This window comes from Malaclemys terrapin, chromosome 1 (genome assembly GCF_027887155.1).
Source record: "Malaclemys terrapin pileata isolate rMalTer1 chromosome 1, rMalTer1.hap1, whole genome shotgun sequence".
Taxonomy (NCBI): Eukaryota; Metazoa; Chordata; order Testudines; family Emydidae; genus Malaclemys; species Malaclemys terrapin.
In genome coordinates, this window is record NC_071505.1 from 66,098,852 (window position 1) to 66,120,863 (window position 22,012).

The 22,012-nt window shown below is 41.1% G+C and overlaps 1 protein-coding gene across 2 annotated transcripts in view; it reads right to left on the minus strand.

Moving 5' to 3' along the window:
- PTPRB (protein tyrosine phosphatase receptor type B) overlaps window positions 1-22,012 on the minus strand; it is an 85,433-nt gene that overhangs the window by 39,424 nt on the left and 23,997 nt on the right. The window contains exons 1-8 of one of the 2 annotated variants that reach the window (XM_054026411.1): window positions 19,697-20,240; window positions 19,040-19,316; window positions 9,954-10,232; window positions 9,318-9,575; window positions 8,112-8,375; window positions 6,113-6,382; window positions 2,548-2,808; window positions 522-788 (exon numbers count right to left, since the gene is read on the minus strand). In XM_054026411.1, coding sequence (XP_053882386.1) covers window positions 522-788; window positions 2,548-2,808; window positions 6,113-6,382; window positions 8,112-8,375; window positions 9,318-9,575; window positions 9,954-10,232; window positions 19,040-19,316; window positions 19,697-19,909 — 2,089 coding nt within the window. In that variant the 5' untranslated portion in view covers window positions 19,910-20,240. Of the gene's footprint in view, window positions 1-521; window positions 789-2,547; window positions 2,809-6,112; window positions 6,383-8,111; window positions 8,376-9,317; window positions 9,576-9,953; window positions 10,233-19,039; window positions 19,317-19,696; window positions 20,241-22,012 lie in introns of those variants that run through there. The other variant, XM_054026402.1, reaches the window with a different exon arrangement.

Sequence of the window (22,012 nt, forward strand, 5' to 3'; positions counted from 1 at the left end):
ATTTATCGTGTCTTGTCTAGACGCGATAAATCGATCCCGGAAGTGCTCGCCGTCGACACCGGTACTCCTGCTCCGCGAGAGGAGTACACGGAGTCGATGGGGGAGCCTGCCTGCCGCGTGTGGACCCGCAGTAAGTACCTTGTAGTTCGAACTAAGATACTTTGACTTCAGCTACATTATTCACGTAACTGAAGTTGCGTATCTTAGTTCGAACTGGGGGGTTAGTGTGGACCAGCCCCAAGGAACTGCTGTTGTTCTTTATTGCTCATGAAAGATTCAGAATTCTACGGCTCCCATCACTGGAGTACCTAATAACCAGCAAACATTTTTTTGCTCACGACAGCCCTGTGAGGTTAGGGAACGGAGGCATGACCTGTGCAAGGCCACGCATGGGAGTCTGGCACAGAACCCAGATCTTCCAAATCTTAGTCCACTGACTTAACCGAGACCATCCTTCCAAATGAGTTCAGCTTGTGGGAGTTTACACAGATATGGTGGAACACTTCCTTCCACTTCCTTACCTGTCCTCCCTTCTGCAATCGTCTGTCTGGATAATATCCCTCCACTAACTGTGGTAACGACCACGGAATAGAGTCCTCCGGCTTTCAGAGAATGGAAATGGTATCTACTGGTCTCACTGGAAACACTCTCATTTTTAATGACAACATTTTCGTGAATCAGCAGCACTTGATACGACTCTACATCTCCCAGTGCCCTCGTCCAGTTGGTGAACAAACTGTTGGTTGCCCCCTGGTTTGTCACATGCAGGCTAGTCACCTGAGCTGGCACTATAATAGGAGAATGTCACAGTATAAGTAAACAGAAACAAACAAATCTCCCAAACAGAGTTTAGTCACGCTGAGGAAGTGCATCAAAAAAGCAGACTCAACAGGACTAAAAATAAACTAATGGTCGACTCCCAGACCTGCTTCCTGTCTGATGGACTGTGGTTTGTGGGAAACCATAAAGGCTATCCAGAAAGGTCTCCCAGGCTTTGCTTTCCTCGGTCAGCCCAAAATGAATCAAGAGAGGAGGGCTGGAAAGGATCTCATTTTATAAATGTCATTCAGATAAAAATAAATAACTTAGAAGTCATTTGTGTTTGTGAGGACTACTGAACTTGCACAGAGATCATCCCATTCCTAGCCAGTGGCAAACCAATTCCATGAACGCACAAGAACTAACTAAGGCAACACCTTTCACCACTTTAATTTTCTGAGTTACTGGGACATATAATCTTTCTAGTCTCTCTTGAATTTCTTTTCCTTTGGAAGAATTTCAGAGCACTGACTTTTCTAACATCTAATGATGGATTGAGGGGTAGCAAAATGTCACCTTTAAAATAAATAGGGGTTGGTGAACTTGTTCAGACAATAGAAAAAGGCTGCTGAACATTTAGCCCAAATGTTAACAAAAACCCAATGAACCCCTTTTTAAGGTTTGACCAAGTTTGATTAAAGCATGGAAATAAAGTTACTCCTTTTTGAATGCTTTCACATTAGTGTTCAGTCAGACTCCATCTTCCACAACCTAAAAACCATTTAGCTTTGGAAAATTCAGATCCAAACTACACATTTTGCTTTATATCTAGCTCAAAGCCTATATACTATGGCATTGGTCATCATAAATATGACTAGGCATATTGATAAAACAGATCAGATTAGGTCAGATTATACAGTGGTCTGAATCAAAATCTTGAGTCCAGACAGGCTTGGACTATGGGAAAGTCTGGATCTGAATCTGAACTTCGCCTCTCAGGCCCATCTGTGCTCTGCAATGGCTCTGCCCGATTTTTGTGCGAAAGGCTCTTCTAGTGATATTTCAGCTTTTGAGAAGATGGCTGAATTTAATAAACTGTGTGCAGCACTTTTCATAGACTTCCATGAGGCCTTTGATTCAGGGCCTTGGGCACGTTTGGGGGTTTTGATGAGGCACCTCAGCCTCCCTGGGAAGATAGTGCTATTGACAGGGGAGCTCCATAGTGGCATGGAAAGCACCACCCAACAGTCACTTCAATTTTGCTTGTGTTGCAGCCCTCATCCTGAGGAAAAGATGGAGTTTTTTTTTAATCAAAAAGGCAGCAGGATTCAAAATATGTTTTGAAGGTCACCTCCATTTTGTGTCTGCCAACTTTGAAATGTCCCCCTCCAAACAATTCTTTCCCAACCCCCCGCCCTCCCAACAGGTGCATCTGTTGAGGAACAAATCGGGAAGCTGACGTTCTCTAAGATATTAAGTGAAAACTGGATTTATTATCCTCATCCTATGTACATTTAACAGATATTACAGAAACATTTCAGATACCAGTATCCATGAGGAACTACATATCCATCCTAGAAAGCCATGGAAAATGGCAGAAAAAGAGACTGGATGTTCTGAGATATATTGCAAGACACAAAAGAGATTTAGAAATGTAGCATTTCTATTAAGAAAATGTACACAAGTTCAAGGGTGTTGATATCTGGGCACTACTTTAATACGATTCAGTACAAAGAAAGCGACGGGTTAGCAGAAGTTGGGATTAGAAGTGGATTGATAGAGTGTTACCTGTTCTTCCCTCTACTGAAGTCCAGTTGCTTAAATCCCCACTAATGCTAGTGACTGTAGCTGTGTATTTCCGTCCAGGTACCAGATCACTGAAAGTATATTCTTTAGCTTCTTTCACAAGAGCCTTGTTTATGATGGTAAGATCCCTGTATCCCAGTGAAACCACGTAACTGTCCCATTCTGCAAAAGGGGTCATCCACATGACACTAAGCGAAGATTCATTAGCATGCTTTACCCGGAGCTGAAGAACAGGCTGTGGAGCTAAGGGAAGAACATGAGTATAGCAATGAGCAAAGGACTTTGCAATAGACACACATGCCACATCTTGACCACGCTGCTGTCAGGAGCTAGGCTAGCAATAAGAGAGTCACAGAAATTTTACTACCAATGGGAAATGGCTTTGCCTGAGGCTGGGGAACAAATCTCACAAAATATCTCTGTGATGGTCTGGTAGCAGCAGATCTCTGACTAGAGGGTTAAGGGAACAGACTTTAGCAAGACATAATGTTTACAGCCCCTGATTCAGCATGGGTGTAATTTTTAGCATCTGACTAGCCCCATTTAAGTTAATGAGACTACTCACATGCTTAATGCTAAGCAGCTGTAAACAGGGACATAAAACAATTATACTGGAAAACAGATTAGGGCAAATGTAGCTGTGACAAACAGTCATGCCAGTTACATGTCGGGGGCCACATTCTGTTTACTCTGCTGTACTTCTGGAGTAATTCTACTGAAGTTAATGGAGTGACTCTGAATTTATAGTGGTATATAAGAGCAGAATTTGGCCCTGAGTGTGTATTGGTAAATTGATGTGTGCGGGGAGGAGGGTGCTGGCAGGGCGGCCCGCAGTGGGGTGCCAATGAGAGGGCTCCCAAACTGAGTGGCATTGCAATCCGGCATCCAGGGTTGTAGTACTACTGCTGAAATATGGCCTTGCAGCCCCTCCGTCAGAATGGAGGAGTTGCCGGGCCAAACCTGAGTGACCTGTGACCTCACGCGTGAGGTTGCAATGCCTGGAGCAGGCAGTTGGGATCAGCCCCGTGTGACAGAAGCTGAGCCACCTCTGTGGGGTAAGTGGAATTCAGGCTCACTCTCCAAGCCCCCACTCTTCCTTGGGGCTTTCTCCTTAGTGGTAATTTATTTTGGAAGAATGGGGGAGGTGGCCTCAGCTTCAGATTTTGCCTCAGGTGCCCCAAAACCTCTGTGTGGCCCTAGGTGCTGGGCATTCATAACTGAATTTGAGCTTATGGGCCAGATTCTGGTCTCCGTTACTCTGAATTTATACAAGTGTTAATCCATTGACTTCAAAGGAGTTACTGCAGGTTTGCACCAGAGAAAGAGAAATCAGCATCAGAATGCCTTTGACTTTAATTACTCTGGATTTACATCGGTGTGAGATCAGAATCTGGCTTGCTGAGTTAAATTGGTCAGAAAACGGTGGTGAATGCTAAATTAATATAACGTGCACTGATCTGGCATACCATGGCTGTGCAAAATGAGTGCAGTTTATACACCCAGGAAGTGAAACATGAGGGTGTAGCCGGTAAAACACTCAATCAGGCACACCCTGCCTTATCTTACACCCTCCTGTTGATTGCTTTTCCTGTTGCACCCTCCCTCATGCCCCTCTCAGTGTGTCAATTACATTTATTTTCAGATACAGAGTAAAATCCTACCTATTACACATGAAACAAGTGTCAATTAAGACACATAAACCAAATTCTGATTTGACTTATTCCAACGTGTGACTCCAGAGTAACACCATAAAACTCACCACACTTACTCTGGATATGCATTGATGTAACAGAGTAGAACTGACCCATTGTATATGCTTGCTGAAGCACATAAACTGGAGGTGCAATCCTTACTCCTGAACCAGCCCTAGTTCAAATCAGTAATACTAGCTAGCTAGTAAGGGAAGTCAGCCCACACAAACATCAACTGCAGGAACGACAGTATCCCATTCATTATAGGAATGTCGGATGTATCTCCAGGAGCATCAGTCAAAAGAAAGCAGCACTGAACTCTTAGGCTACATCTACACTACGGGGGGGGTCGATTTAAGATACGCAAATTCAGCTACGTGAATAGCGTAGCTGAATTCGACGTATCGCAGCCGACTTACCCCGCTGTAGGGACGGCGGCAAAATCGACCTCTGCGGCTTCCCGTCGACGGCGCTTATTCCCACCTCCGCTGGTGGAGTAAGAGTGTCGATTCGGGGATCGATTGTTGCGTCCCAACGGGACGCGATAAATCGATCCCCGAGAGGTCGATTTCTACACGCCGATTCAGGCGGGTAGTGTAGACCCAGCCTTAGAAACCTTGTATCAGGCCTTGATTCTGATAGATGGGTAATGCCGCATCTGTTTCTGATGCAAGCTGCACACATTTGATTCCTAAGAGGGCCACTAACTAATCTATATATTTGCTACTACCATCTGTGCTGTGCAGAGGCTGGTGTTTTCTGTGCTATTTCTGTGTTCACATCCACCTGCTTTTTGTTTTCATCACATTCTCATGCAACCTGCTGAGCTGGTGGACGCTTGCTTCTGGAGTGTTGTTCATTGCCCTTAGCTGCTTCCTTATAGTGAGCCACCTGTCCCTTTGTTCCTGTACCTAGCACACTTATCTGAGAAAGGACAGCTTCTGTGATGCAGGTGGATCTTGGGGCAGAGAAGAGGCTACTCTAAATTAAACCCATGAGACATCCTTAGATAAAATTAGGCACCCTTTCATCATTTACACCACTATAGGATGCGTATAAGTGTATTTTGAAAATGAGGTACTCCTTTCTTCTTCAGCCTTATATGCCCTTAGACTATTCTGATCTCAGTTATACCAGTGCAAATGCAGATTATCTCCACTGATGTCAGTAGAGTTAGATTTATGGTGAACAAAGTCTGGCACATACTCTCACATACGGCCGTTTACACACCATAGGATGGCCCACTGTCTTAATGTGTACATCACTCAATTACATCTCATGGATCTGATTCTACTTTCACGTGCAAGGTAAAACTGGAGTTACTTCCCAGAAGTCAATGGAGTTATCCCAGTGTAAAAGTGGTGTGAGATCCAGATCAGGTCTTTCATGCCTGAACGAATGCAAAACCAGTCCAAATCACTCTGCTTTACCACTTACCTCTTTTTTTTGACCACCTGAAATTTGATGTGCAATTTATAACACTCTTCATACCACCACTGAATTTGGTCCCATCTCTTTTAAAGAGAAGAGTCACTATTTTAAATATTAAATTGTGGCTAATCAAAAGGATAGAACTCCTGAGCAAAATCTGAATGAGGAATTCAGGATTTAGCCCAATAATAAATTAAGCAAACAAACGAATAATAAGAATCTAGGAATTTGCTCTTTCATTTACAATTATTATGAAGATGACCACAAATGTTTTGAGTTAAAATAGTTATCTATGTTCATGTGAAAGCATTTTCCTAGTGAATCAGTATAATACACATCACTTATTTTAATTTTTTTCTAGCTACCAAAAATAGCCAACTTGAAAGTTTGAAGTTTCATGCTATCAGTATAATGAGATTGCTGACCTGTTCTGCCTTTGCAGCGAGCCGTGTTCTGTAAGCCTCCACTCTCCACTATGACTGCCACTTCATATTGTCTTCCTGGGATGAGTCCTATATCCTGGATGACATATTCTCTTCTGTCTTTCTTTAATGTAGTGTTCAGCAGCACAGTGGAGAGGTTGAACAACACAATGTAGTATCTGTCCCAGTCTCCAGCAGGGGGCAGCCAGCTCACTGTCAGAGACCTCAGACAACCATCACTGCTAGCTTTCAGCTCTGAAACTTTCTGAGGAACTGAAACACAGACACAGGTGAGTAATTTTGTGTTTTTTGGGGGGAAACATAACTGGACAGCAGTGAAACCTGGCTCACAGCTCAGACATTACTGAAGTGCTTTGATCAGTTATAATAACATCAAGCCCCAGATTTTTCACCTGTCAATGGGAATTAGATTCTTAAGAGTTTAAATCACTTTTGAAAATGAGATTTATGGTCCTAAGTCAGTTATGCATTGCAACACTGAACGTAGCAATGCCTAAATACCTTTAAAAATCTGGGCCAAAGCGCATTTTGACAAGGTGTAGTACTCATCAGAGAGAGAAATTTACCCTCTCCCACACAAAGAACTCACTGTTTGTCAGTTACTGACTTCAGAAATTTTGAACCCTAAATCAGAGGTTAGCGAAAACCTTATGCATCTTCAGAATGAAACGTGCAGCATTTTAAGTTATTTTTCCTGCTGTTTTCTGTAGTTGTTTAACTCAGATGGACTCTACTAACAATTTTTGGATGTCCTGCAAGTACTCTTCACCCACTTGAAAACTTTTCCCATCTAAATTCTACCAATTGCCAAGAGGTGAAGGATGGAAGTAATGTGGACTCATGGTTAACAGTAGTGTGTGTGTGGGTGGGGAGAACTTTGGCAGACTTTTCAGTTTGATCAATCAGATAAGATGAAAAATACAACTAAAATAAATAAATAACCCAACACCACAAAGACTGCCATGTCACGTAAGCCTTGGCTACACTGGCAATTCACAGCGCTGCACTTGCTGCGCTCAGGGGTGTGAAAAAACACCCCCCCCGAGCGCAGCGAGTACAGCGCTGTAAAGTGCCAGTGTAATCAGAGCCTGCAGCGCTGCAAGCTATTCCCCTCAGAGAGGTGGAGTACATACAGTGCTGGCGGTGCGACTACACTCGCGCTTCACAGTGCTGCACCTGCGTGTAGCCAAGGCCTAAGTCAGTGCTGTGGGCAGTCAAAATGGCTTACATTTAATGAGCTATGCCTAGAACCAGGATCTTGCTTACGACCAAGTTTCATAGCATATCAAATGCTTGGGATGATCTTAACATTGATGAGTCAGTTCCAATATATATAAACAAACTCTAGAACTGTTGTGATTGAGACCGAAGACTTGAACATGTCTGACTTGTGAGTTTTTTTCTATCCACAGATATATGACCATAGCGGGGCAATGTCGTTATACTTTGTTGATAGTTTTAAATAATTTCACAGTATCTTACATGCATACTTCCATATACTGTAGCCCCATTTTATCTTTCTCTCTGGATGGTGTTCAAAATAATAAAATTGAGCAAAAGCTATTGAATGTTTTGCTACAGGCTCAACCAGCTACTGATGTCTATCTACAGCACGTACCACCGCTTCCTTCTGACAGGTCAGCACTGTAGCTTTAACTACTGGCTGCAAGGTTGCTGTAAGCAGACTGGCCAGTAAGGAGTACTGTAAGATCAGCCCAACAATTTTTACCTCACAGAATCACAGACTTTAAGGCCAGAAGGGACCACTAGATAATCTACTCTGACCTTCTGTACATCACAGGCCACCAACACCAGCCAGCACTGGCACACTACACCCAACAAAGAAACCTCAGCGACCTCATATTGCCTAGCAACCAAACCCTCTTATCTTCCAACATGATCTTCTACATGGCAATGTATTCAATGGGATAGATCAAAGTGGCTTTGATTACAAATGTTCCTACTGATGCACAAGATTTACCTGTCCTGCCAGTTGCTATCTTGTCAGTGAATAATTCACCAGTGATTGTGCTGACAGTGACCTGATAAAGACTTCCTGGAATCAACTTGTCAAACTGAGCCTCTGTGACCTGGGGCTGTAAAGTTTTGATTTCTTTAATGGATCCAAGATGAGACAGAGTGATATTGTAGAAATCTAGGTTTCCTAGAGGTCTTTTCCATGTAACTTTTAATATATCCAAGCTGCCATCACTCGTCACCATCAAATCTGAGACTTCTGCTGGGGCTAAAAAAACAGAACAAGAAAGGAAACAAAATATTTCACCCAAAGTACACAACCCCCCTTATTACACACAACCTCCCCACCCCACTACAGCAGCATGGCATGTAGTTTGATTTTTTTAAAACCTATATTTAAGACCATTTATACCCAAAGTGGCTCTACTAACATTGCTTACTGTAACATCACTGGATGATCAAATACATGAGTCACCCCCTTATTTTCATTGATTGTGCATGTTGAATGTAAAGGCTGATAATGGCATGCGCTGCTCAAGGTTATTGATAGCCGGAGAGGTGTTAGCACAATAAAAGCTGTAGTTTGACTGGAGTTATTCCTGATTGACACCGGTGTAAGTGGGATCAAAATATGACTCTTTGTATTTTGACATTTCACCAGAAGAAAAGCAAACCAACAACTCTTACCTTGTTTTCTGCTAGGGTTGTTCTTAAACATATCAAAAGTTACAAAGGTTCTTTTCTTCCTCTTTTGTTTTTCTAAAGTGTCCGCTTTGGCCCATGCTATTCCATGCAGATTTAAATAGTGGGTCACAATCTACTGTCATGCCATATGCATAATTCCCAATGAAGTCAACAGGAGTTTTCAGTGAGTCTCAAAGTCAGGACTTCTAACCCCCCAAAAAGGAACTACTGAAATATTTACCTCCAATTTTTCAGAAAACCACTAAGCTCTGCAACTCACATCATTAAAGTCAGTGAGGCTCATGAAGTTAAACCCCATACAATGCTATGAAAGAATGGGGCTGTATGCTGCCTAGATTCAGGCATACAACACTCAGCTGGGGTCAGCTGGAGCTCTGCCACACAGAGGGCAGAATTATGAACCTTAGTGTTCAGTTTAGGCCAGACCAAACAATCCCACTTATTATTTTGAAATGCACTGTATTGCAACCTCACAGTGTTACTATGAGTTATTATGATATCATACCTGTTCTAACCAGTTTAAAGTTGTAGCTCTCTAGTCCTGCAGCTTCAGCTATGATAGTGAGATTATACAGATGTCCTGCTGTAAGTCCAAGAAAAGTGTAGGAAAGTAAGCGTTCCTCATAGTTGATCTCACGAACTGGTCCTTCTTTATCCAGTAATACCAGCCTGTATCGATCCACATAACCAGAACCAGGTAACCATGAAACGTGGATAGTGTCTGTCTTGACACTGATCTGAATGTTTTGCACTGGGGATGGCACTGATGAAATAAAAAACATATGTTTTACAGGTAATGGTTTTCTTCACTATCTGAGCAAGATTGAACTGTTCAACTTTGCAAAGATTTTGAGTGTTTAGGGTTTGCCAAAAGCAAAACCAAAATTGATGACCAAATTGGACCTGTCAACATTTCTTCATACTTAGAAGATGTCTCTTAAAATTAGTTAGAAATTCTTTGTTTACTTCTATTTATAACCAACGCGAACCATTTGTTAGGTTAATGAAGACTGATTACATGCGTAATTTTCTATCTAGGAGAAATGTATATCTATACCCTTTTTGAAATGCATAACCTCAAAATGTGTGTAAAAATGCTCAGTAGCCTTATTGAGATGCACTACAGTAAAACAGGTCTCACCAGTAGATCCGCTGATGTGAATTGCTGGGGTGCTTTTATTTCCAGCAACTGCAGTGATGATAACATTGTATTTGCTCCCAGGGGTGAGATTGGAAAAGGTCTCTTCTCTTCTTGAAATACCTCCTTGTATTGAGACATTTTGTATCTTTTTATTATTATGATCAGATAATTGTAGCTCATACCAATCCACCTTTCCTGAGGATGGACTCCACAAGACCTGCAAGCTTGTGGAAGTAGTTTTTTCCTTATTAATTTCAAATGTAGCTGGTGGTAAGGGATCTGTATTAAAAATAACAACACAAATATTAATTTAGTTGGGTTTTAGAAGAGTTTTATAGGTTAGCTCAATCAACTCCAACAATTTCCCAGTTTTTCATCATTCCACTGCAAATCTTTATTGAAAATTCTCTCTTTATTCCATTCCCAAACACTATATTCACTGAAAACACAACTAATCTTCCTATAAGTTGGCCCTGGAGAACCCAGCTATATGTATAGTATAGAAAAGCGCATGCTTTAGTGTGTGTAAACGAAGAGTTTCAAAATCTGTTGACAACAAAACTATGGCATCACTATATCAGAAACAGCCCTGCAGTCAGAATGACTCAGGCTATAAATCGCCTATAAATATTAGAGCATCAGTGACTAACTTTCAGGCACTTATGCCAGATTGTGAGGGTTTTTTTAGTTGGATGCACAATACAACACCACAAATAAATGCACAACATATTTCAGCATTTCCCAGCAGTTAAGTTGGACACAAAAGTGTGTAAATTTAAAATTGTACTTTCATCTTGAATAACTTTAATTATGATAGTGGTTTGCTTTTTGCTATTGTCTTCAGTCAGCATAAGCACCTTCTGACAATATATATCCACTCTTCTACTGGAAGGGTCTCAAATACCAGAAGTATTGTCCTGCACACCATGTCTAAAAACAACAACAACAACAACAAAAAACCCCACCTGTATATAAGCTTTTAGAATGTATACTTTAAAGGACTATTCTTTGAGAACATATCAAATTGATTAAGTAGTCATCCTGGGCGAAACTGCTTGAGAGAAAGCTTAAGTTCCAAAAATGATAGCAAGTCTACTCCAAAATGTACAGACTTTTGATTATTTTATAGTTTCCTGTAACTAAAAGAAGTCATTATACACTGATGCACTAAAGCTCTCATTTGTATTTGGTAACATAGTTATGTTAATGTACAAAAAAGTACTAAAGTTGCAGACTTAAGCACTCAAAAGTTAGGAAGTGACTGAATTCAGTGCCCATGCTGCCTTAATACAGTCTCCTTGTGCATATGCCTTGCCCACACAAAGAGTGTGGCAGAGCCAGGCAGAGATCCCAGCTGTGCAGGATACCAGCACCGCATCTTAACCCTCTCAAAACCCATCCTTTTCCCTCTTTCAACCCACTGCTTCATTAACTGTGAATCCTGAGTAAGGCAGGGGCCCTATAAAACAAATGGGCAACGTTCATTCAGGCATTTCCTAACTTTTGAGTGCCTGACTTGGCAAATGTAATATTCTTTTAATATAATTTCTTCTATGTAAACTTCTAGGGTTGAAAAAAAAACAAACTAACACCCTCCCCCCCTAAATTCCATCCAAACCACACTGACCCTTCCATAGGGGTCTGCTTCAGGCTTGCTCTGCACACAGGAAAGTCTGGGCGGTGGAGAAGCCTGGAGGCAGCCTGGTAAGGCTGCTGTGAGTTAGAACATCCTCCAGGGCTTCTCTTACTGGGGGGCACACAGGCTGCTAGAGCAGGTTAGAATCTGGGAGGCACAAAGGTGGTTTACAGTCACCTTCGCCCTCTCCGCTGGGCCTTAAATTTTAGTGCAGCACAGAATGTGGCTCTGAATTTGATTTTCAACCTCTTCTGAAGTGACCTTGTGCAACCTCTCAGTTACCCTATCTGCAAAATGGGAGGAAATGTTACTTGCTTGCCTCCTAAGGCAGGGGGCGTGAGGCCTTGCTCAGTAATAAGGGCTGCAAAGAGCTGAGACTAGAATTCATGGTTTCCATTTTGGTGCCCAGCACAACAGTTCTTGCTAGGCCAAAGTGATGGTGGCAGCTGCTACTACTTTCCTGCTCCCTCCCCATCTGGAACTCTGTAACTGGGAGCGTGCTCAGGGGCATTTGTCTGTGAGGAAGCTCTTTGGGGCTGGAGCATGCTCAGTGCAGATGGACTGTTGAGAAATTTTAACCACTTGCCTTTAAAAAGCTCTGCTGAGCATGTGCAAATGGTGATTTTCCAGGTGTCAGTCTGATATGATAGGAATTTCAGAGGAAAACACAAGGCAAATCTCTGAACCGAGGACTCTGCCGAATTTCAAGTTCCTGCTTCAAACCACAGAGGCACTAGAGCGCTTCAAATAACAGATGGAAGAAAATTGAAATGGACAAAACTACCTATTTTTCTCTTAACCTTTTGGAAACAATGAACTGATTCAGCTGAAATTTAAAAAAAAAAAAAAAAATCCACCTGAGGCAAAGTGCAAACATAGAAAGTATCAGGCCAAACAGTTAAAAGCTTGAAAGAGCTGCAGCGATCGAAACAGAAGGTTGTAATGGAAAGTGTCAGGCAACCTTAATTATAAGACTTTGCTACCAGCTCCACCTATAATATATAATAATCCATTAAAGACTATTATTCGGCAAATAGAAAGAATGTAAAATTATTCTTTGAAGGTGATTGGTCAAATTAGAAAAAGTCACCCTTTAGGAGTCAAACAAATACTACCATTGTGTAAGGTAAGAATTTCCAGCATATCTTAAGTGGAGAAGAACCATAGGTGATAAATGGAAGGATCTTTCATTCTTGCTGAAACAACAGAATTAGGATTAGGCTGACTGACTGCAAAAGTAATCAACACTGTAATCATGTCTCTTACCAAATCATATCAAAGATAATAGCACATTATTATTTTACATGCTACAGTTTCTTCATAATGTACACTGTGCTGGGTGTGGAATTTAATTTCCAAGGTGTATTTTTAAAAAAAAGTTGCGTGCCTAGAAGGTGAAGTTCAGAAATTCAAACTTTATCTAATCTATCTGGCCCAGAAAACAAAACACTCAGTCTTTTGTACATCCGTTAGAACAAAGGAACAACGAGATTGGGAAATGCCTGGGCTCAAAGAGCTCTGGCTGGAAACAAACACTTAAAAAACCATTTACATTGTTATAAAATTCTCTGCTGGCAACTGTCCCACACTGATATATCACAGAAATAAAACATTTTCATGAAGATATTTTTATACTACTCTATAATGAACGAATCCCTTTGAATATATAAAATAAATAAATGTGGGGTTTTAATTTTTTTAAAAATTCTAATGCACTAATATCTTAGTTGTGAATTTTTGTAGTAAGCGTACTTACTGGACATGCATAGCCCTTGTATGTACATTTGATTAACTGACTAGTTATGATTACAGCTGCAGAGTCCCAAAGACATGATGGATTGTAATTATGGAAACATAATATATTATCCATGAGAAAGATATAATCTAGGATGTGAGCACAGGACTGAGAGCTGGGAACTCTCAAATTCCAATCTCAACTCTTTGTGGCCTTCAGCAAACCACTTAACCTCTCTTTCTCTGTTTCCGTTTCTATATATCAGAGATAATACTTACCTACCATACAGGAATTTTGTGAAGATTAGTTAATGGGCCTGATCCTACAGTCCATAAACGATCAATATCTTTGGGATGAGCTGCATAACGTTTTGCTTCTTGTGAGGAATGAAGCCCAAATTCATGATGATAAAACCTTTATATCACACTACACTATTATAGATTATGAATAGAGAATACATCTCTTCAGAGGATTATTATTATTTAAAATTTGTAATGCTTACAGGCTGACTATGTCAGGGTTCCATTATGCTCAATGCTGTCCAAGATACAGTAAATGACATTTGTCCCAAAGATCTCACAATTTATAGGATTACAAGGACAGTCCACCAACATCTGTGGAGTTTATAAAGCCACAGAAAAAAGTAAGGGGGGTTTAGTCTCATCTCCAAATTGGCTTGGAGTCTGACAGAGTTTATGAACTCTGTTGGTATATTACTAGGGTGATAGAATTTGTATTCAGTTCAAATACTTAACTTTAAAGTGGTTGCTAGCACAGGTGCCTCTATTTGTCAGTGGAACCAGTCTGAGACAAAGCAGTAACAGTATCTACCAGTGTAGTATTTTAGGAGAATACCATAGAATCATAGAACTGGAAGGGACCTAGAGAGGCCATCTAGTCCAGTCCCCTGCACTCAAGCCAGGTCTAAGTATTATGCAAACCTTCCCTGACAGGTGTTTGTCCAACCTGCTCTTAAAAATCCCCAATGATGGAGATTCCACAACCTCCCTAGGCAATTTATTCCAGTGCTTATGTAACCTTATGCTTCCAGTGCTTATGTTCTGTCCCATCTAGTGGCACCGAGACCACTTAAAGAGAGATATAAAATGAGTCTGCTCTACAACTTTAGCTAACAGAGAGTTGGCTTTTAGCTTATGCTGTAGAGGCTCATGCACTAAGCATCAAAAGTCCCTGGTTCGATCCCGCCTGCTGACGACTGGGGTCTGTCGGCATTACACTTAACCACCCTGACCGTTAGGAAGTTTTTCCTAATGCCCAACTTAAACCACCCTTGCTGCAATTTAAGCCCATTGCTTCTTGTCCTATCCTCAGAGGTGAAGAAGAACAACTTTTCTCCCTCCTCCTTGTAACAACCTTTTATGTACTTAAAAACTGCTATCATGTCCCCTCTCAGTCTTCTCTTTTCCAGACTAAACAAACCCATTTTTTTCAATCTTCCCTCATAGGTCACATTTTCTAGACCTTTAATCATTTGTGTTGCTCTTCTCTGGACTTTCTCCAGTTTGTCCACATCTTTCCTGAAATGTGGTGCCCAGAACTGGACACAATACTCCAGTTGAGACCTAATGCCATGTTGTACAATGTATTAAACCCCCATCTAATTATAGCTAAACCTAGTGTCTCTATGAATGAAAATATAAGAGTCAACAGCAAGTTTTAAATAATTTATTCAAAAACTAAGGAAATACCCAAATAAAAACTTCATTAAGATATCTTCAAGATTCTAAAGACCAATTAATTACTTCTGGATTTTAAAATATGTATTTCCCCACAAGTTTAAACTTAATTTAGAACTTCCTAATGTAAGAGTGTTTTTTAAATAAGGGCTGGATTCAAAAAAGGACTTAGGCACCTAACTGCTACTTTTGGTGCCTAAATCCCAGAATCAGGCCCCAATGGGATTCACAAGCCCCCTGCTCAGCTACAGCTGAACCCTGTAGGCCTAAACTCACTCAACACCTAAGTTTTTGCAGTAAAAGTTCCATAGGTGCCCATGTTTCTGCCAGTGTGCAGAAAAGTTTCTGCTGCTCCCCTTTAGGTGTTCAGATGCCTAAGCCCCAGTGCGATGCACAAACCAAGGGAAGATGGTTGTTTCTCCATCTAACTTACCTATGGAGCCCAATGCAGTTATCTTGTGAATCTGGCCCTAATGTTCTAATTAATGCCTTGAAGTCACTCAGAGGGACTGCTCAGATGTAAAAAGTTAAACATGTGCATAAGTGTTTGCAGAATCAGGGCCCAAGTGTTTTTGTCTGAAAACATATAAAATCCAATCCTACCACCTTTATTCATACAGTGGTCCTTATTCACATTTGAATAAGGGTTACAAGACAGCCCCCTAGACACATATTTTGTCATCACAGATTTTAAAATATCAATAATATTGTCCAGAATATATATATGAAATGTATATCTTGTACACTAGTTTATATATTTTAAATACTACAGAACTGCCAATATCAATACTAAAATATGCCAAAGGCACAAACTTGATGCCTAATCACATCTGTTATCTTAGGTTTACAGTGCACAATTTATCTGTAGAGCTCAGTTCTGATAAATTATCAGCATTTCCCCTCTCATTTTCTGCTCTCCAAAAATAGCACTACTATCAAAATGAAACAGCAATATATATAATATTTATGCCACATTTTTGGGGAGTGAAAACCAGTTGTAGAGGTACAGATATTGTCTTTTCTAATTAATAATCTGTAGACTAAAGATTCTTCAGTAAACATCGCCATGACAGACTTCACCTGAATGAACCTTTGTGGTGTTTTGGATCAATGTTCTACAAATTAATAGTCTTCAGTTGTCAAATTAAATGGCAATTTAGGTAAACTCTTTTTTCTTGTTTAGAAAAAGCCCTTTCTTTTAACATATAAAGTTTTTCTTTTAATACGTTAATGTATTAAATTACAATATCTTAAATTACTTTAAGAATATGATTAAACTCACAAAAGCAAATCAAATTATAGGTTTTCCTCAATTTAAACCTTTTGCTTAGGAATTGCAGCATGTGTGGTATTTACTATGCATTGATCTCACTTTAAATACCAAAGCAGAATGGAGCAAAATAAAGATAGAAAGCTTTTTTTTTTTTTTTTTTTTTTTTTTAATTTTAGGAGCTTAAGTTAAACTTCAACGTTATTTTAACTACCCTACCACTTCATATTGTAAGTGTGAACATTTGACATTAAGGTACAGCATTAAGCAAAACATCATGGGCAAAATGTAAACTCGGCATGAGAACCAGCCTATAAAAGTGTAAGCAGTACTGAATGTTCACGAGAAGTTATGTATGTGGTCTATATAACATAGATGATTTTATACAGATCTATATACACAATGGGCCTGATTCTGCTCCTATTAAAGTCAATGGGAATTTTGCCTTTCAGTATAATCTGCCCCAAAAGGTCCCCTCATACAAACACACTCATAGGTTAGTTTCCAAGAATGAATGCCTTTATAGATTCAGTTTCCATAACTTAGTTCACAAAAGTACTGACACTAGAAGTGAGTGAGAAAAAAGTGGGGAAGTCTTCCAGAAAACTAGGGTAAAATGTTGCCCCTAGTGGAAATGAAGGAATAGCTTCTTTAAAAACTGTATATTACTATATATTAAAATGTACTGTATTTTACTGTATGTATTGTTTTGCCTTGTTAAACCTTAACAAATCAAAGACATTAATTAAAACATTGTAAACAGTTACATTTGGCAGATAATTGTGTATTTCTATACATAATCCAAATTATGTAAATGGCTTGACTACATTCAGGTGCTGGGTAATATTGCAAAGAAAATATTGCAAATAAAGCAACCCGAGTAGCTGCTTCCATAGGTAATTTTCACAATCTCTTTGAGAGATATGTATAAAAAAACCCCTCTCTCCTTCTTGCTAACTTCTCTGCTATCCAAACCCAACCCTCACCTAGATCCAGGTAAACTAATTTGGAGGATTTTAGCTATAAACTTTTGTCAACCTCATTACTTTGTATCCAAAAGACATGTGATAATACAAATATTGTACACAGATCTGTTTCAATCATTCTGTCATTTTCTTATATTCTGTGTAAGGCTGTTCACCAAGATGGAAATCTGTCAAAATGATATATATAAACCATTGTCTAAATTAAATATTATTACATAATCAAAACACTTTTCACTTATATAATATATAATCTGCTGTCTATGTTGCTACCTTTTGCTCATCTTCTATTCAAGGGCTATATAAAAAACCTTTACCATTCACCAAAGATTGTGATAGATACCTGCTACTTAGATAAGTTAATTTGTTATTTTTACTTCTAAAGTATGACTCATCAATATTAAAAACAGTTGGAGCAATGCATGATATAGATTTAAATTTCTGTTACTGTGGAAACTATTAGTTCTACCAAGCCATACTAAAAATATTTCTTGTGTTGAATATATGCCTATCACACTAGATTTGACTACACTAGATTGTTTTACCTTGAGTTAATTGATTGCCAGTTAACTGAGTTTAGTTAACATTATTTGGAGAAGAGGCACAGTAATTGTGATATGAAACAAGGAGGATTAGAGAGGGCCACTTCTAAGTATTCATCTACTATCACCTTCAAACATAAACAAAGACTACATTTAAAAATTGCAGTGCCTCTCTACAACTAAAATTTCGGGAAAGGATAAAGGAAGGCATCAGATCATAGACCCGTTTACACTTTTTTAACAACTCTGGTTTGAGTCCTGTATTAGCAACTAGCAGAAGGCTGTCAAATGTTATATTTCAGCAGCTTTAAAAAAAAGAAATATATGAAATTAAACCACCAGTATATGTAAGAAAGGGTCCAATCATTCTCCCACTGAAGTCAATAGTGCAGTTCTTTGTTTTAAAGCTATAAATTGTTTGTACTTAAGAAACCCATGACATTGCATTTGCAGAATATGGATAGAAAATATTTGAGTATATTTATAGCCACTTATGTTTCCAATACAGTAAACCTATTGAGAACAACTGGTCCTTATGTAATACCACATATATTCCCATGATTTGTATTTGTAGGAAATGTACATACATTTTTATTTTAACTATAATCACAAGCAGTTTTATTTTAGGAAAAGGTATTAGCTTTGAACAGCTACCTGTCAGCTTTCATGGGCTGAAATTGGTCTAACTTATTTCCAATAAAGTTATGGCGAGTAAGACAGTCAGTTATCCACTCTTGATAGGTTCAGTTAGTTTATAATGGAATAGTTGTGTTTTAAATGCAAGCAAATATGCTATGAACAGAGAATCTGTAACGCCTTTGAAGGGCACAAAGCATGTTTTAAGCTGCCATTTCAAAATAGATTTGTTTTGTATTATAATAGTTTGAAATCTATTTTTTAACAAAATAAACTCTTTAAACAAATCTAGACTATTCACAGTAAAATCTCCCTTCAAGCCTAGAGTGACAACAAATGGGAAGGAGTTAAAGCATGGGAATTCTACAGCCAGCCTGCTGCAAACGATATAGATTTAAAGTGCCTTTGGAAATAGCGTCAATAATCCTCTAGGACATCATCTGCCTTCTATTTTCCGTCATCAAAGCAAGGTTAGGAAAATCAGCTTCGAAATAAGAGGGTGGGGGGAACAAACCACCCCAAATCCCCTTTCCTAAGCTGCCCAAAAAAAAAAAAGTTTGCAGCACTTCTGCACCTGTTGCCCTTACCTGTTTGCAAGGAGATGTTGCTCGTTTCTGTGTCAGAGAGAGAGAAAATCCTGAGATGATACAAAGTCCCTGCTTCTAAGCCATTGTAGCTGCATTCGTAGGACTCGTTAGTCTTCTGGACGGGATGACACTCTGTGTGCGAGGCGTTGTCAGAGCTGCACGTCAGGGTGAAGTTGCAGAGATTCCCCAAACTGCTCCATTTGAGATAGACAGACTGGCTGGAAACCCTCCACTCCGTCAGGTTGATGGCACATTTCACAGGCTCCCCATGCCCTTTCTGGAGAGGACAACACAGACCGCTGATTAGCCACAACGTGCCTTGCCTTCTGCAGCACTCACCTGATTCCCTGAGTCGGTCTTGGGGCCATTGGGGTCGCTCACCAGGTGGGGAGACTTGCAAAGTGAGTCAAGAAAAGGAGACATTGCCCCCCCCGCCCCTGGTTTTTTTGGGGGGTGGGGGAGTTGCTGCTGATGAAGGCGGCGATGGAAATTCACCTGGGGGAGAGGTGGGCGAGTGGCAGGGGGCAGAGGGGAGTCTCTGAGCAGCAGGAAAGGGGGGGTGCAGGTGAGTTGCTCTGGGATGGACTCAATGAAGATGAAATGATCGGGGGGACTGTGGGTTCCCCCTGGCGCCCCTTCCCCCTCCTGGCAGCTCACCTTGATGAGGGCCAGCGCCAGCCACAAGGAGACCCCAGCTGCCGAGCGCAGCATTGCCATCAGTGTTTTATGTGCAATAATCCTCGTAATGGGGGGTGGGGAGGATAAAGAAGCGAAGTTGCCAAAAATGGGTCCTGGGTCGAGCCCCCCTCCCCCCCGGCTGGTGCGCGAGCAGCGGGGGCAGCCCTCTGCGGGGCAGGGCACTTGTTGCATGCGCTCAGGGGGGGCCCCGGGCTCCCTGAGGTTTCCTTCGGGCAGGGGGTGCGCAGGGGCTGCCCGCGGCCGGCTGCAGGCTCCGAGAGGAGGAGGAGGAGGAAGAGGCAGCTCGCCGTAGCACTTCCCACGCTGCCATGCTGACCCCGGCTGACTCTGCCTCAGCCCTGGCCGCCGACTTCCGCAATCAAAAGGCAATTTCCTCGCCTCCCTCTCCAGAGGCACAAGGGGGTGGGGGGCAGGAGCCAATGTCTGCGGCAGGCAGGGCGCCCAGGCCGGGCTGCCCCTTGTGCCCCCCTCAGCCTGCTCCAAGACTTTCACTTTCCTCCGCTCCTTCCTCCTGGTCCTAAGCTCAGCGCCTCTCGCTTCTCCCCCTTCACTTTCCTTTCCTCCCCCAGCCCTCTTCCTTCCTATCTTCCTCCCTCATCTGCTTTCTCCCGGGGCTCCTCTCCCAGCCCGGGGCTATTTCTGACTCGGGAGCGACCAGCTGCTGATTGCCCTGGGCTTCTCTCCCCTCCCCACACCCAGCGGAATCTCTTATGTAAACCGTCTCGTTTCACGCTTGCCTCATCCCGGGTCCCATCCAGTTCACTTTCCCAGCCCCCCTCCTCCCCAGCCAACCTGGGCTTTACACAGATTGTTTTCAAATCTCCTTTCCCATCTGTCTAGCGACTGGTGGTGTCTCTGCAAAGTCATCATCTGGATAGTGCTATTTTCCGGCTAAGTTTTTCAGCCCCTCCTTCATTCTCTCTCTGCCCCACAGTGTCATTTCAGAGTGCCCAAGATTAAATACCCAGCAGTCAACATATTCATTCGTTATTTTTCTATCATATTCACACCAATCTAATCTCTACCTGTAAGAACACCAAAAATAATGTCAGGCTTTGTATGCCCTGGTATTTAATTTCTCCACAACTCCAGGGATGGAGGAGTAACCAGTACATCAAAGAGGGCCAAGTTATCTCCGCTTCCACCCACCCTCAACTTTTGTCCTTGAAACAATCTCCTTCCCAGTCCCCGAATAGCTCTGAAACTAAAAATACACATCACAGAAAGCAAGAAAGTCTCCAGATTCTCAGGGAACAAAGAAAATGAATTTCATACACTAAAGAAGCAGAAGCAACAGCAGAACCCACCACTTCTCCTATTTATTCCCATTTCCTTACATTTACATTTCAAGCCATAGCAAACAAGGGCTGGGGGTGAGGGAATATACCTAGAATTGTTTCACATCTTCAGTATTAGGATAGATAACAAGCTAGAAGCAGATTGGGTAAATTTGGAGTTGAATAGAGAAGAAAGATAGGATCCCCCCCTTTACACAGAATATATTATATTTCTGCATTTTCAGTACTATATAATGTACAAGGGTTTTAACTTTCATGATCAACAATTAAGCAAGTTTGTCAGCAGCATTGTTACATTTTCTTCTGTGGGCACTGACATGAAAAAATGCCTTGAGTTAAAAATGGCTATGTTTGTTAACCCTCTTGGAGGAAGAGGAGGGGCTGCTGGATATTTCTGTCTATTGTTAGAAATAAGTGATTGGTCTGATAAGCAAGATCCAACAGTGTGAAAAGGCCAAACTTCTAACAGTTTTACTCATGCTGAATAGTATCTTGCTCTCTGAGCCCACACTGAGCTTTCTGAGTGTGGATTCCCACACCTGTACAAAGCTCCATTGATTCCAGTGAGACTGTGTGCAGGGGTCCACTGATGTAAAGCTCAATATTTCGATCAACGCGTTATTCTGCACATAGTCCCATTGCAACAAATGTGGCAGAATCTGGCTCAAAATGAGGGACATAAACAATAAATTGAGCAGCAACCCAAACACGATATCATGCTGGATCAATTTCAGTGACATGTCTAAAATTTTTCTATAACCACAACTATGATTCATAAGCGGTAGTTATAATATTAGTATTATTTTTATTTACTATTTGTATTATGGTAGTGCTAGGAACCTCAGTCACTGACCAGGACCCTATGGTGCTAGGCACTGAACAAACACGGTACAAAATGATGGTCTCTGCCCCAAAGAGCTATTCTAAAGTGATAAACAGTAGTGTGATAGGTAATACGCAGCATGTGTGTTAGAAC